The sequence below is a fragment of the Platalea leucorodia genome (genome assembly GCF_965183815.1).
Source record: "Platalea leucorodia genome assembly, chromosome: 5".
Taxonomy (NCBI): Eukaryota; Metazoa; Chordata; class Aves; order Pelecaniformes; family Threskiornithidae; genus Platalea; species Platalea leucorodia.
The window spans coordinates 2,919,568-2,932,760 of NC_138827.1; the positions used below are offsets into that span (position 1 = coordinate 2,919,568).

General features: G+C 40.9%; 1 protein-coding gene across 6 annotated transcripts in view; it reads left to right on the forward strand.

Moving 5' to 3' along the window:
• Positions 1 to 13,193, forward strand: part of CREBBP (CREB binding lysine acetyltransferase) — a 99,794-nt gene that overhangs the window by 58,781 nt on the left and 27,820 nt on the right. For 2 of the 6 annotated variants that reach the window (XM_082312994.1, XM_082312998.1), the window contains 9 exons: positions 2,319 to 2,511; positions 2,638 to 2,691; positions 3,894 to 4,018; positions 4,640 to 4,828; positions 6,311 to 6,730; positions 7,365 to 7,544; positions 7,774 to 7,960; positions 12,575 to 12,693; positions 12,833 to 13,072. In XM_082312994.1, the coding sequence (XP_082169120.1) occupies positions 2,319 to 2,511; positions 2,638 to 2,691; positions 3,894 to 4,018; positions 4,640 to 4,828; positions 6,311 to 6,730; positions 7,365 to 7,544; positions 7,774 to 7,960; positions 12,575 to 12,693; positions 12,833 to 13,072 (1,707 nt within the window). The remainder of the gene's footprint in view (positions 1 to 2,318; positions 2,512 to 2,637; positions 2,692 to 3,893; positions 4,019 to 4,639; positions 4,829 to 6,310; positions 6,731 to 7,364; positions 7,545 to 7,773; positions 7,961 to 12,574; positions 12,694 to 12,832; positions 13,073 to 13,193) is intronic. The other 4 variants (XM_082312995.1, XM_082312997.1, XM_082312996.1 and 1 more) reach the window with 4 other exon arrangements.

Sequence of the window (13,193 nt, forward strand, 5' to 3'; positions counted from 1 at the left end):
AAACTTTCTTAATGCCTCTTTGCCATTGGAGGTTTTCTCTAGGACTCAGTCCTGTTATACGTCTTGCCCGCACTCTTGGAATTATTTCTCCTCTGCTCAGCAGCACCGAGAGCGATTAGGCTAAGACACATAGCTGTTTCACATCTCAAGATAAGAAGTCAGTTTGCCTGCGTTTGTCCTTGTGCATGGGAAACGAGAGAATTCCTGTTCTAGTTCATGACTTTTGCTCTGTCTGCAAAGGGGTGTCAGTTCAAATCTCCATCGCTCAGAGGGAGCAAACCCCTGTTGGTTGACATGCTGAGGATAGTATTTTGTTATGACACTGTGGTAATTCTACCCTAGAGGAACCGCTCCCTGAAAGTTTTCATCAGGTAAAGACAACGTTAGCAGCGCCAGTAATAATAGCTAGTGAGATCTTACCTGATCAGAATCTCGAGGTCCTTCCTTAAATAAGAATATCTAAAGAGAGCAGTTAGTGGCATTTCAGGTGATAATCATCCAGTAAGACAGTAACACTTAGTCTGCCCCTTTCAGACCATCTCCCAGAGAAGCTGAAGGTGGAATCAAGATTTATTTCCTAGAGGTAGACAGGCGGTGGCCATACTTGTAATGCTGCTGCTGCGACAGTGCTGGTTAGTGACAATATCATAGTCTCCTTGTGCCTACCAAGAGGTTGTTTAGCAAGGAACACTCGTGTGTGATCACCCTGGCAGCTTTAGAGAACAACTTCAGAGAGAATGAGGATTTCATAGACATAGGCATCTAAATACCTTCTTAGTAAGGATGAGCGTAGTAGACTTCTGGTTATAAAATTAAATGTCTTCTGACCTCTGTGCCAGACAAATACCCAGAAGTGTCTTGTCTTCATCCCTTAAAACAGCTGTCAGAGCTTCATTGCCCGAAGTCTCTTTTATGGGAATTCATCTAACATATTTGGCTCCAAGCAGCAAACTTGGAAGAAGGGAGTAGTTTAGAATATATTAACAATGCCGTGTGGAATTGCGTCCTTCTTTTTAAGAAGCATCCGTTCTGTTTTGACATTGAAAAGTGGATTAGTATGAGGCATCATTGTAAGCAGTTTGACATTGTTTTAGTAGTATGTGCTCCTTGTGAACACGTCCTTTTTCAGGAATCTTTGCAGTGGGAAAGTAGCACGATATTAAATTTACAGGTAGGAAGTTACAGGTGAAGTGTCTTGAGCAGGAGGAGGGAAGGGGCTGGAGTGCTTTTAAATTGGACTGCAAAAAGTGTCTGCACTGATGGATTTTTGAGACATTTGGAGAAGTGACCTAAAACCAAAGCTTTATATTGCAGCACTGGCCTTTCTTAACGAGGCTGGGGAGGAATATCTATCTCGTATTAGTTTTCTGAAATGAAGTGAATCCTACTGTAGTAACAAATTCTAGTTTTGATGAAAATTGGATGACGACAAAATGACTGTGGGACAAGCATCACTCAACCTTTGCTCCATGTAACACTGGGTTTTGAGAGCAGAGGTGACCCCGCAAAAGAAATGTAGTCTTGAGGGGTTGTAGGGTTTTTTGCCTTTAACGGGTGCATAATCTCATGCACTTAGCAGATGGGCGTCCAGCAATTGCTGACAAGCAAAATTGTCTACCTTGCTGCGCACGGTGCACTCTTATTTGATCTGTTGTCCATGTAGATTGAGTAAAATGGATTTTTCATCTTGTACACAGGTAGTGTTTAGTTGTCTGTGCCTGTGGACTATTTTTCACTGATTTCCTCCATTCCTTTGGGGTTTTGTCTGTTTTTGTTTATTCCTGGCAATGACTGTCGGTAGTCAGACTCCTTAGGAAAAGAGCGGTTCTTTTCTTTATGTAAAAATTGATCTGTCCTTAACATCTGTCTCCTGAAGTTTATTCGGTGTAACTGTGTTGCTGGGAACACTTTTTTCTTTTGTCTGTGGATTAGTGGAAATGTTTATTATGAAAATAACATTTAAAAATCATTAACACTTAGAAACTAAATCACAGCTTCCTGTTTTTTGTTGAAGCAACAGGGAACCTACAGTCTTCTCCTTTGTCTGCTAATCTACTCAGAGTACATACGAAGGATAGCCATGAAGCCAAGCCTCGCGTGTTTTCTGGAAACTTTGTTTTTCCTTTTCTGCATTAAAGCACTGATGAGACTTTCTCAATTTAACAGAATTCTGGAAAGAAATATTTCTTTTTCAAGTAGGCAGGTGTTAGACATAAAAACCAACCCTAAACCAGGTGACAATATTCTGGTAGACTACGTGAGTTCTGCTGCTGCTGTCTTATACTTGATGCTGAGTACTATCTTTTTTTCTCTTTTAGGATGAATATTATCATTTATTAGCAGAGAAAATCTATAAGATACAAAAGGAGCTAGAAGAGAAACGGAGGTCTCGTCTACATAAACAAGGGATGTTGGGGAATCAGCCAGCCTTACAGACCCCAGGACCTCAGCCCCCTGGTATCCCGCAGGTGGCTGCTGCCATGGGCCAGGCACAGCCCGTGAGGCCGCCCAGTAAGTACTTCTGTAGGAGGGACTTCTGCGTTTCAGGTGTAGCTTTGCACGCTTTGTGTCCTCACGCTAATCTCGAGTTCGTATTTTAAATTGTTTTTTGCTGACCATTCTTCTGTTGTGTTGCAGATGGGCCTATGTCCATGCCAACCGTGCCTATAAGTCGTATGCAGGTTTCTCAAGGTATCTATGTTTTCCTCTCGAATTGCAGTTTGTGGGTTCAAAATAATTGTTAGCGGGAAAAGCTGCTCTGCTCTTCCGTTTTTCTTTTGGAGTTGGAGTGGGGGGAACCACTGGGTCTCCCTTTTTTTGGCATCATTCTTTGTTGTTGCTCTGTGGCAGGGACTGTCTCAGTGCAGTCTTGTCTTAAGAACTGGCAACGTGTACCCAGTACTTGGGTACTGGGAAGTCATTCAGTCCTTTCAAAAAGAGGAGAGCGCAAGCAAGAATACTGTGGATAATCTCATTTAAAACACTGTAATGGGGGGGGCGAGGGCAGGAGGATGTAGGCATGGTTTCATCAGTTAATTAGCCAAAAATACACCAGTAGCTGGAAACTTAGCAGATCAATGCTAGAATCTGTATAACTAATGATATCCTTTCGTGGTTTCTGATACAAAGTCCATCTAAAAAAGCCTTGTAGCTTGTTCGTAGCACTGATGGCTTGCCGTCACTGCCTTAGGCTGCTGTGGGCTCATGGGCGGTTTTTTTTCTGTAAAATAAAAACCCATGACTTTTAGGTGCTTTGGCTTCCTCCAAAAAAGTGGCCTCACTTATTTTATTTCTTGGTTCAGAGTTAATAGTAAGTTGAAACTCGTGTTGAAATGTCCTTGAGAAGTTACATCCTTTTAAAATTCATTTCAATAGGAGAAAAAGTTGATAGCAAGTATAGCTTCATAATTATTTATTCACACCTTTATTCCTGTGAGACAAGTTTGGGGTTTTTGAAGGGGTTAAATGTTTTGTATAAAAAGCGCAACACCTGTTTAAGCATATTGCTAGCTTTTGTCTTGATTTGAGGCTAGGAGCTGCCTTCATATATACAACATGTATTTTTATCATATTTCCTTCAACCATTTCAGTGAGGCCTGAATAAGACATTGCAGTTTCAAAGCAAATGCCTGATTTTAAGAAACCATCCCAAGGTATTATTTAGAGATAGCATTTTAGACAGCAAGTTATGTTTCACCCTAACTGGTATTCTTCTAAATACTTCTTGCATCCTGATTTGTCTCTTAAGCCAAGTTAATTTGAACAAAGTTAAAAGAAAAAGATAAAAGCGTAGGGCAGTCAAACTTTAGTCCTAATAAATGTTATAGTAGAGTATACATAGATAAATTCTGATGACTTGTTCCTAATGAGTTGTTTTGGGGGTGCATTTGCAGGAATGAATCAGTTTAACCCCATGTCCATAGGGAATGTACAGATGCCACAAGCACCCATGGGACCCCGTGCAGCTTCTCCAATGAACCACCCTGTACAAATGAACAACATGGGCGCTGTTCCTGCGGTTCGTACTTCTTGTTACCAAGTTCTTCTCAGAATGGGTTGATTACATTTAGCAGTGTTAACGCTGTTCTGAAAAGGCCATGTCATCGAGTAGTGCTGTAAATTGTGGGATAATTTCATGGAAACATACCGAGTCTGTCAGGCATTTATTGAAGCGCTTGTTTTCAATATTTAGGGGAAAAAAAAACTTTGGAGAGGTAGATGCCAGAGATGCAATAATCTCCAACAGTCTGTGGAAGAGCATATTCTTCTGGAAACTGTGTCTTTGCAGTATATATACCTTTTTTATTCCTGCATGAAAACATGTTTTTATTCTTTAGAAAAACAAAAATATTTTCAGTTTCACTGGATTATCTGTGTTAGCTCAGAGAACAAAACAGAGTTTCAGCACTCTTAGTAGAGTTTTGAATATTACCTGTTTAAAAATAATTTCCTCATGAATACTGTGGAACAAATGCTAAAGTTATATGCATATGCCCACTTCCATTTGGTTTACTAAAGCCAGTTTTCCTTTTATTTTGTTGTCCTATCTTTTTTTGGTCGATTACATTGAGGGTATTTTCCTTTGTCTTGCTATGTAATACTAAATGGTAATATCTTTAATTTGGGTGTTAATTTTTAGATGGCAATGTCTCCTTCCCGAATGCCTCAGCCGCAGAACATGATGGGAGCTCATTCCAACAACATGATGGGTCAGGCTCCAACCCAGAACCAGTTCCTGCCCCAGAACCAGTTTCCAGCATCCAGTGGGGCCATGAATGTGAACAGTGTGGGCATGGGTCAATCAACAGCCCAGGCCGGGGTGGCACAGGTAAGGTGGCTTTTCTAATACTTGAGTTGTTTACTCTTAATTATTTTGTTTTAATTTCTTTAATCTATGTTTGATTATTTATATTTATATATATCCATTGTTTATTGTAGTCACCCCTGACTTTGGGGGATCCTGGGTTACCTCTGCCTTCTTCATAAGCTCTTAGATAACCTATCTGCATATGCTAACTGGGGGGCAACGCCTGTAATTCCTGATTTGAATTCTAAAAAAATGCATGCTGATGAGATTTTCAGGGGGAGATATCTTAAGTTAGTTTATGGGACGTTTATGAGCATATGCTTTTGTCTTTGTGTGGACCTTAGTAGCTAACCTTAAATCAAGAATTACAATAACGTGGTCGGGGAAGATCTAAAGTTTGTTTGAACCTCTCTGCTTCTGAAGAGAAAATTGGTGTTTTTTTCTGTAACGTTTGTCTGTTACAGTAGTGGTCAGTGAAGTAGCAGCTGTGGTTACGATGCCAAAGTATATGTTTTTCCACAGAGAGAGGCTTGGTTTTTAACTCAGAGTCTGGGTAATTTAGGTTAGTTGAGACCTCCGGAGTCCTCTAGTCCAGCCCCATCCTCAAATGAGAGATAACTTAGATCAGGTTATGAAGGGCTCTGTCGAGCCAACTTTGGCATATGTTCAGGACAGAGCATCTTCAATTTCTTGGGCCCTGGCTCAGTTGTTTGACCACCTTTGTGGTGAACATTTTTTTTCCTGATGCACTTAGTTCAATAAAACTGACTGGTACAGGCAATATAGAAGCATGTTTTAAATTTGAAACCTCATCTGCAGGAACCTATTAATTGATTTAGATTTCCAAGAGTAAGAGTACATCTGAGGATAGAGTATTCTTTTTTATCATTAGTTATCTGATGCAATCTTTAGTAAAATGTATCGTTTAAAGGTCTGTGCGCATCCAAAATACTTTATTGTTGCTGCTCTGAAAAACAAATCCACAATTTTCTTAAGCATCTGGAGTAGTTTAATTAGAATTTAAAAAACAAAACCCTTCTTAAGTCTTGCACTGTGCAATGGGGCAGGCATTAAATGCGTTGAACTATTTTCTAAAGCAGGGCTGCTCTAGAGTCCAGGCCTAACGTGTATTTGCTCGAAACCATTTTGTATGCAAAGCCTGACCTTTGCCCAGCTAATGGCACGATTTAGAGACTGTCTGCCTGTGGGTTTCTGTGTTACTCACAGATTTTGAGGGTTCCCTCTCCGTGCCAGTAGAATTAATGCAAAAAGACGTGCATGCCACGTCTAGGTCTAGGAGCAAGGTCTTTGACTAAGAGCTGAAGAAAACGATTAGAGAAGTCAGAGCATAGCCATTTGCAATAGCAGCATTTGTTTATAGCTGATCTCACGTTTAGACTTGCAGTATTCTGTTAAAGACGACTTCAGTGCTGTGATTTAAAGGACAAGTGTGATTCCCAGAGTTTCGGAGTCACATGTCTGTAAGAGACTCTCTCTCTCCAGCAGGGGCAGGTTCCCAGTGCTGCTCTTCCCAACTCCATGAACATGCTAGGACCGCAGAGTGGGCAGTTACCGTGTCCGCCAGTGACCCAGCCACCTCTACATCAGACTACACCTCCTGTGTCCACTGCTGCTGGGATGCCACCTATTCAGCACCAAACGCCAACTGGAATGACTCCTCCTCAGCCAGCAGCACCCACTCAGCCTTCGACACCCGTCTCATCTTCAGGACAAACACCAACACCGACACCGGGTTCCGTTCCAAACGCGACACAGACACAAAGCACGCCTACGGGGCAGACTGCGGCACAGGCTCAAGTCACACCGCAACCTCAGACCCCAGTTCAACCCCAGTCTGTGCCAACCCCACAGCCATCTCAGCAACAGCCAACATCTGTGCAGGCACAGCCACCTGGCACTCCAGTAAGTACCAGCTAGTTGCATTTTTCTTGTGTAGTGGCATTCCACAAGAGTTCTCGCTATGTATAGCACCGTGTTGTGAATGTATAGAGCTCATAGCTGTCAATAGTAGCTTCTACTTTAGACCAAAGGGTTCGTTATAGAGATGGGTAAAATGGTGTGTGTGTGTTCCGATGTTCTCAGCGTTGTTTGAAGGAGGGGGGGCGTATTGAATGACTTCGAACTGCTCAAAGTAAAAATGGCAGCAGCGTGCAGAAAGATGAGGCGTAACAGGCCTAAGACTACACTTGGCCTTAATCAGAATCGGTCTTTTTTTGATCGTGAAATTTGCATAAATTTTTTCTTTTAAGCTTTAGTCAGGATGAATGCACATGTCAAGGAATGTACAGTGTTTCACTGGGCAGGTGTTTTCTCTGTAAAAGAAGCCTCTTTGGGGCAGAATTCTTCCTTGGCTTCTCCTCTGTTAAGCAGAGTCATTAAATGTGTTATATGGAAACTTGGCTACAGTGAGCTCCTGTATCCATGTTCTGCACTGTTTTAGAATATCATCTCATGTCTTTTTTGTGCTGTTCATTTTTAGTAAAGGAAAATATTTCTATATATGCAGTGTCTTTCTTTTGTACTGTTTTTACAACAGCTATCCCAGGCAGCAGCTAGTATTGATAACAGGGTCCCCACCCCTGCCTCAGTTGCTAGTGCTGATACGAATTCCCAGCAACTAGGACCAGATGCACCAATGCTAGAAAGCAAATCAGAAGTTAAAACTGAAGAAACTGAGCCAGAGACTAGTGAGACACAAGTGGAAGCTAAGACTGAGGTAAATGAGATTCTATACAGCTTAACTGAAAGCAGTGATAGATATAAAAGCACTTAATGATGTGTCTGAATTGGTGAGCTAAGGGGCGAGAGGAGGGTAGTTACTGGAAAGTAACTGTCCTGAGGAAAGCCATGGATGGAGAGTGCTTTGACAATCTCAAACTAATATTTTGATGACTCGAGTTTGGGTCATAGATGTAATAGTACATCTCATTGCATCCTTTCTTAAGGTGGAGGAGGATTTGCAAGGATCTTCACAAACAAAAGAAGAAACAGATGGGACAGAACTGAAACAGGAGCCAATGGAAGTAGAAGAAAAGAAGCCTGAAATAAAAGTAGATGCTAAAGAGGAAGAGGAGAGCGGCACTAATGGAACCACTTCACAATCCACATCGCCATCTCAGCCCCGCAAAAAAAGTATGTGTATGAAAACTGAGTTTTTTCTTGTGTACTTTATTTTACTAGCATTTGTTTCCCATGGTCTCGGTTCCTGCTGGGAGGTCTGTCTTGCACACATATGCCAGCACGTGGAGCTCTAGGAGATCCATACTTCGTGTAATTTATTTTTGAAAGTAGTGTTCCTTTAATGTTATATGAATCACAGGTGAGAAAAGCATGTCACTGTGGTCTTGATCGCAGCAGTCTTCTCACAGCTTCCAGTTTCTGCCCAGAAGGACCAAGGGAGTTAAGGCAGTGATTGCTGGAGAAATTATATACACAAGTCTCTTCTTCTGTGTCTTGGCCAGAGCTCTTTCAGGGGAGCTCAGTGTAGAGAGAGTGCTCTCAGTAACCGAGAACATCCATTGCTTTGCTTTTCCGTTAGAGGCTGCGCAAACCGCCTTCGTGCTGAGTTTTAGCCTTCGCTTCTCCGAGAATCGGGTGCTTGACCTCTTCTTCTCCTGCATCTGTGTTCCTCCAAGGCTGGTCTGCTGCAATAGCCTTAAACCTTGGAGTCCTGTGTAGTTTTCAGTGTAGTGTTTGTTTGAAAGCCTTCTCCTCAGAAATAGTTAGGTCAGTAGTCTCTTAAATTAATCTACAGTGTTAGCACAGGTTTAGGTGTGACTGTGTCTGTATACTGGATATTTTTCCAAAAGGAAACTTGATGGCGTTACAGATCTTGAATGGACGTACATAAATGATTGCATGCCTTGGGCTAGTAAGAAATAAATGAATAAGATTCTTAAAGAAAGTGGGCAAGAAGAAATTGCTCCATTTGTAGTGCAGGCTTTGTGGGAGCCTGCAAGATAAGTTTTTGGACTCGGAAACCTTAGCTGTTTAGAGACCTCTGTCTCTTAGCATTCTGGTTTTTGAGGTGATGTTTTCTGTGGTTAGTTTTTAGGTTTTGACCAAAGGGAAGCTTTCAACATGCTGCAAATGTCAAAAAAGGAAAAGTGATGATCCATTTCATTACTTTTTTTCTTCTTCCCTTGCAAAGGAAACTGCACGTAACTGCGTTAGGAGAACATGATGGTGCATGCTTTCCAGAATGCGATCAGGAAATCATCAAGTTTTAAAGTTTGTGCAGCTTGAATCTTGATCTCTTGTATATGCCTTGGGTTGCATTTAATTCGTAAACATCATCTTTTTATAATAAAATGCTATGAAACACGTTTTCCTGTAGATAGTGTTTTCAGTTTGTAGCACAGCGGGCCAGCCAAATGAGAGTGCACTGCAGAACTCACTGGCAGGGCCTATTTCGAACAAAATGTAACCCAGGGAGTGGAAAGCTTATTAGCATTTGTAAACCAGTTATATTCCCAGTGGAAAGAATCACTGCTGCTTGTTAGAAGGAGTGTGCTTGCGAGTAAATCGAGGCGAGTGGTTGAAAGAGGAAGGTTCTTGCAGAATTAGTCCGTGGAAGAGCTGCACTGTTGTTCTGCTGATTCAGTCTGGGTTACTACCTCTTTCCGATACCTCATTTAGTAACACAATTTTATCTTAGAAATATTGTCACTGAGTAGCCGTATAGTATAATGCATGTGCAGTGTGGGCAGGTACAACGGCATATACAATTTTAAATGGTGACATTTTCCCACCAAGTAGTTTGCCCAACTCTAATAGAGCGTTTGTATTAAAATGCTAAATAAACCAAGAGGTATTTGAGAGCAAATACCGTGAAGTGTGCTTAAGGGTTATAGGATATTTTAAAACTACTTACGAGACTCATCTGGAGTTTCTCATGGGGTACAGAAGTATTGGAAACTCTTCTTCCTTCCCATGCGGCCAGATTCCTGAGGTGCACCCCACGGTAACCCGGGACGTAGCAGACATGTGCTGCCATGCTGAGGGGAAGGCCTTCTCAAAAGAAAGAGTATCGTACTCATTTGGGTAGCTCCTCTCTCCTTGTTGTAGATGGCTGCCTTAGTTTGACCTTCAAGATTAGTTTTACTGCTTTCTTCCCTTCTTTAGAAGACATAATTACGCAAAACCTTCAAGGGCTTGGTTTTGGGGAGGGGTGTTCAGGTGTATTGTCCTTATCGTTTTGAAGATGTCTTCATCTTCCCTTACAAATTTTCTCCTTAGTAATCATAAGCAGGATTTCCTCTGTTTGAAAGAAATGAAAGTTTAAAAAGATAAAAAAGGTAGCATTATACACTTCTCTGGCAGATGATAACACGTCATCGTGATTCAGGCAAAGATCCCATTTTCTTTTTACCACCCACGCATCCAAGACAAAATGGGATAACTGGATGCCAGCTCCTTACAAAGATCTTCTAGTTACCAGAGGAGAACGGAGAGCGTTTAATTGTGGAAAAGGGGGAGAGGGGAGAACAGAAACTTTCTTGTAAAATCTGTGTATAGGGAGATCCTATGATCAAATGTTCTGTTATTAGTCATGTTCCTTAGAGGCAGAGCAGCTTTTTTACTGCTAAAGATGAAGGCAACTTTCTTTACGTTTTTAAGGTGAAGTCATAAATTGAAATAATAACTGGATTTTGATTTTTATTTTTTCAAGCTTCAAAACGAAAGTAGGTTGTAAATTTTATCAGCAAAGATAATTAGGCTTTAAGGAGCTTGGCAAAAGTTGTGCTGAATCTCTGTAGTTTGGGTTTAAATTAAGATTGGATTTATTTTGAAAGGTACTCTAGCTTAGTGGTATGTTGTTATAGGGGTTGGTACAGGGAAAATTCTAAAAGCAGTGTCAAGCAGGTGGCCAGAATAGATTATTAAAAGGTGCTTTTTGACCTTTACATTTCATTAAATGAAATAATTTAGATGATCGGGTTATGAACTACCTGAGCCAGAGCAAAATGGTTCCAGAAGCAATAGAGAATACTTTTTCTCATGAATGGAATTTAGTATTTCCTTCTGTTCTCGAGAATTCCATAATATAATTTAGTAGTTGTTCATAAATATTTGAGAGTGTATGGTAGGCTTCCTTTCATAGGAAAGTGCCTGCATATATGGTATCAATCAATACGGAAGAGAATTGCCATTTTATCGGGACTGAGATTGTGGCAACAGCTGAAATGATCATCAAGTTGCATCCGTTGTTGTAACAACAAACGTAGGCCTCCTTGGCTCATCTCGTTTTTAATCTGGCGAGTCTGAGTTCAGCAGTAGCAGCACGAGATCTTGATGTATCAGTAAGGCAAGCCCTTGCAGAAGCCCTTCTGGCAGCTCGCTTAGTTCTTTGCCGTGATTTAGGTGACTCGGGTGGTACCTTGCCTGTTGTGTACATGAGCAGCAATCCTCTGTCCAGTTAGAGGCAGTGCTCTCAAACGGTCTTACAATTTTCATCCTGACCAACAGTTTCCAGGAGCTGCAGCATCTACAAATGGCTAAAAAAAAAAAAATGAGAACTTCATGCTTCAGAATTTTTTTGAGTAGCGTCAACTTAATTTCTTGTCTTGCTTTATTTTTGTGTGTGATTTCGGTGACTGTGGTTGAGACGAAAAGACTTCCTCTCAGAAACAGCACTCAAATGAAAAAGGAAAATAAAGAACTTTTTAAAAAAAATCTTAGATTTTTAACTAGAAGTCCCAAAAAGCAATTTATATCTTGCCAAAATACCATTTGAGTGACAAAAGCAATGATCAGCCTCAAAGGGGTCACTGTAGCCCTGTTGATTTAAGTGCTTTCAACAGAACTCCTAATTGCTCCCTTTTATTGGTATCGTTCTCGTTTCAGCCAGGTAGATGAATATTAGATACCATCCAGCTTTCCTTAGTTGTCTTTTTTTCTGAATAATAGGCATTCTTCCCTATTTAAAGACTCTGTTCCTAAGGAAATAAATGTAATTACACTGCTGAGATGTTCAAAGAGCTCTCCAAGTTATCATTATTTCTCAGAAAATGCATTGCCTTTCTTGTCCTTGTCATCCACTATTGAAAGAAACATGGCTGTTGCCATGCCACTGTTGCCAAGTGGTTGTAATGATGCATATAAATCTGGAAGTATTAACACTTTCAAAATCAATTAACAGTCCATCAGACCAGGACAGTTTGTATACTATGGCCAGAAAATTCCTGTGCCAGCTATCCAGACATCTGGTAACTCTCTAGAGCTGGCTCTTCGGCCCTGTCCACTACGGTGTGTTTTGCTAGAAGAATCTTGGCTTGGAAATGGCAAACAAGGTTAGAAGGGAGGGAGTGGAAAACATGCTTAATCTCTTCTCAGAAGAGCTAAGGTTCATCCATGTTGAAGCAATTAAATTAATTTGGTTCTAGATGTTGGTTGTTTTTTTTTTTAATGCTCTAGAATATGTATCGTTATGGGCTACAGCTGTTCCTATCTCCCTATTCTGGGAATATTACCTACTGTGATTTGAGTCAACATAAAGGCTGTGCAGTAGCCTCTTGATTGTAAGTTTTGCCTCTGATCAGCTATGCAGACCAGGAAATCCCTCTTGAGATTTTTATGTTAACATAGGTTTGGGTTTTTGTTTGGTGGCGTTTTTTTGTTCTTCGGGTTTTCTTGTGTGGGATTTTTTTGTTGTTGTTTGGTTTGTTATGTTTTGGGTTTTTTAGGGGAGTCGAGGTTAGGAAACCTGGAAGGAAATTTTCTAACCTTACTGAATTTCATTAACAGTTTTCAAACCAGAGGAGCTGCGCCAGGCTCTCATGCCTACCCTTGAAGCTTTGTACCGGCAGGACCCAGAGTCTCTACCTTTTAGACAGCCTGTGGATCCCCAGCTTTTAGGGATTCCGGTGAGTTGGCATTAAAAAAAAAAATACAAAATGTTTTTGTGTTTTGTCTTTGCTCATATAAACATTTCACCTTTTCTGTACAACATAGTGTGAACAGTTGACACCTTAAAAATAAAGGGTTTTGTGTGTGTGTTTGAAGGATTACTTCGACATTGTGAAGAATCCTATGGATCTTTCAACCATTAAACGTAAATTGGATACTGGACAGTACCAAGAACCCTGGCAATATGTGGACGATGTTTGGCTAATGTTTAACAATGCCTGGCTTTACAATCGCAAGACTTCCAGGGTCTATAAGTTTTGCACTAAACTGGCGGAGGTGTTTGAACAAGAAATTGATCCCGTTATGCAATCACTTGGCTACTGTTGTGGGCGCAAGGTACGTGTTCCAGGGATGGAGCTGTATTCTTCCAGAGAGCTTAGCTTGATTAATCAGCTAAAACATAGGCTTTGTATACTCTTTTTTTACAAATTGAAATAGTGAATTAAAGGGTTGGTAA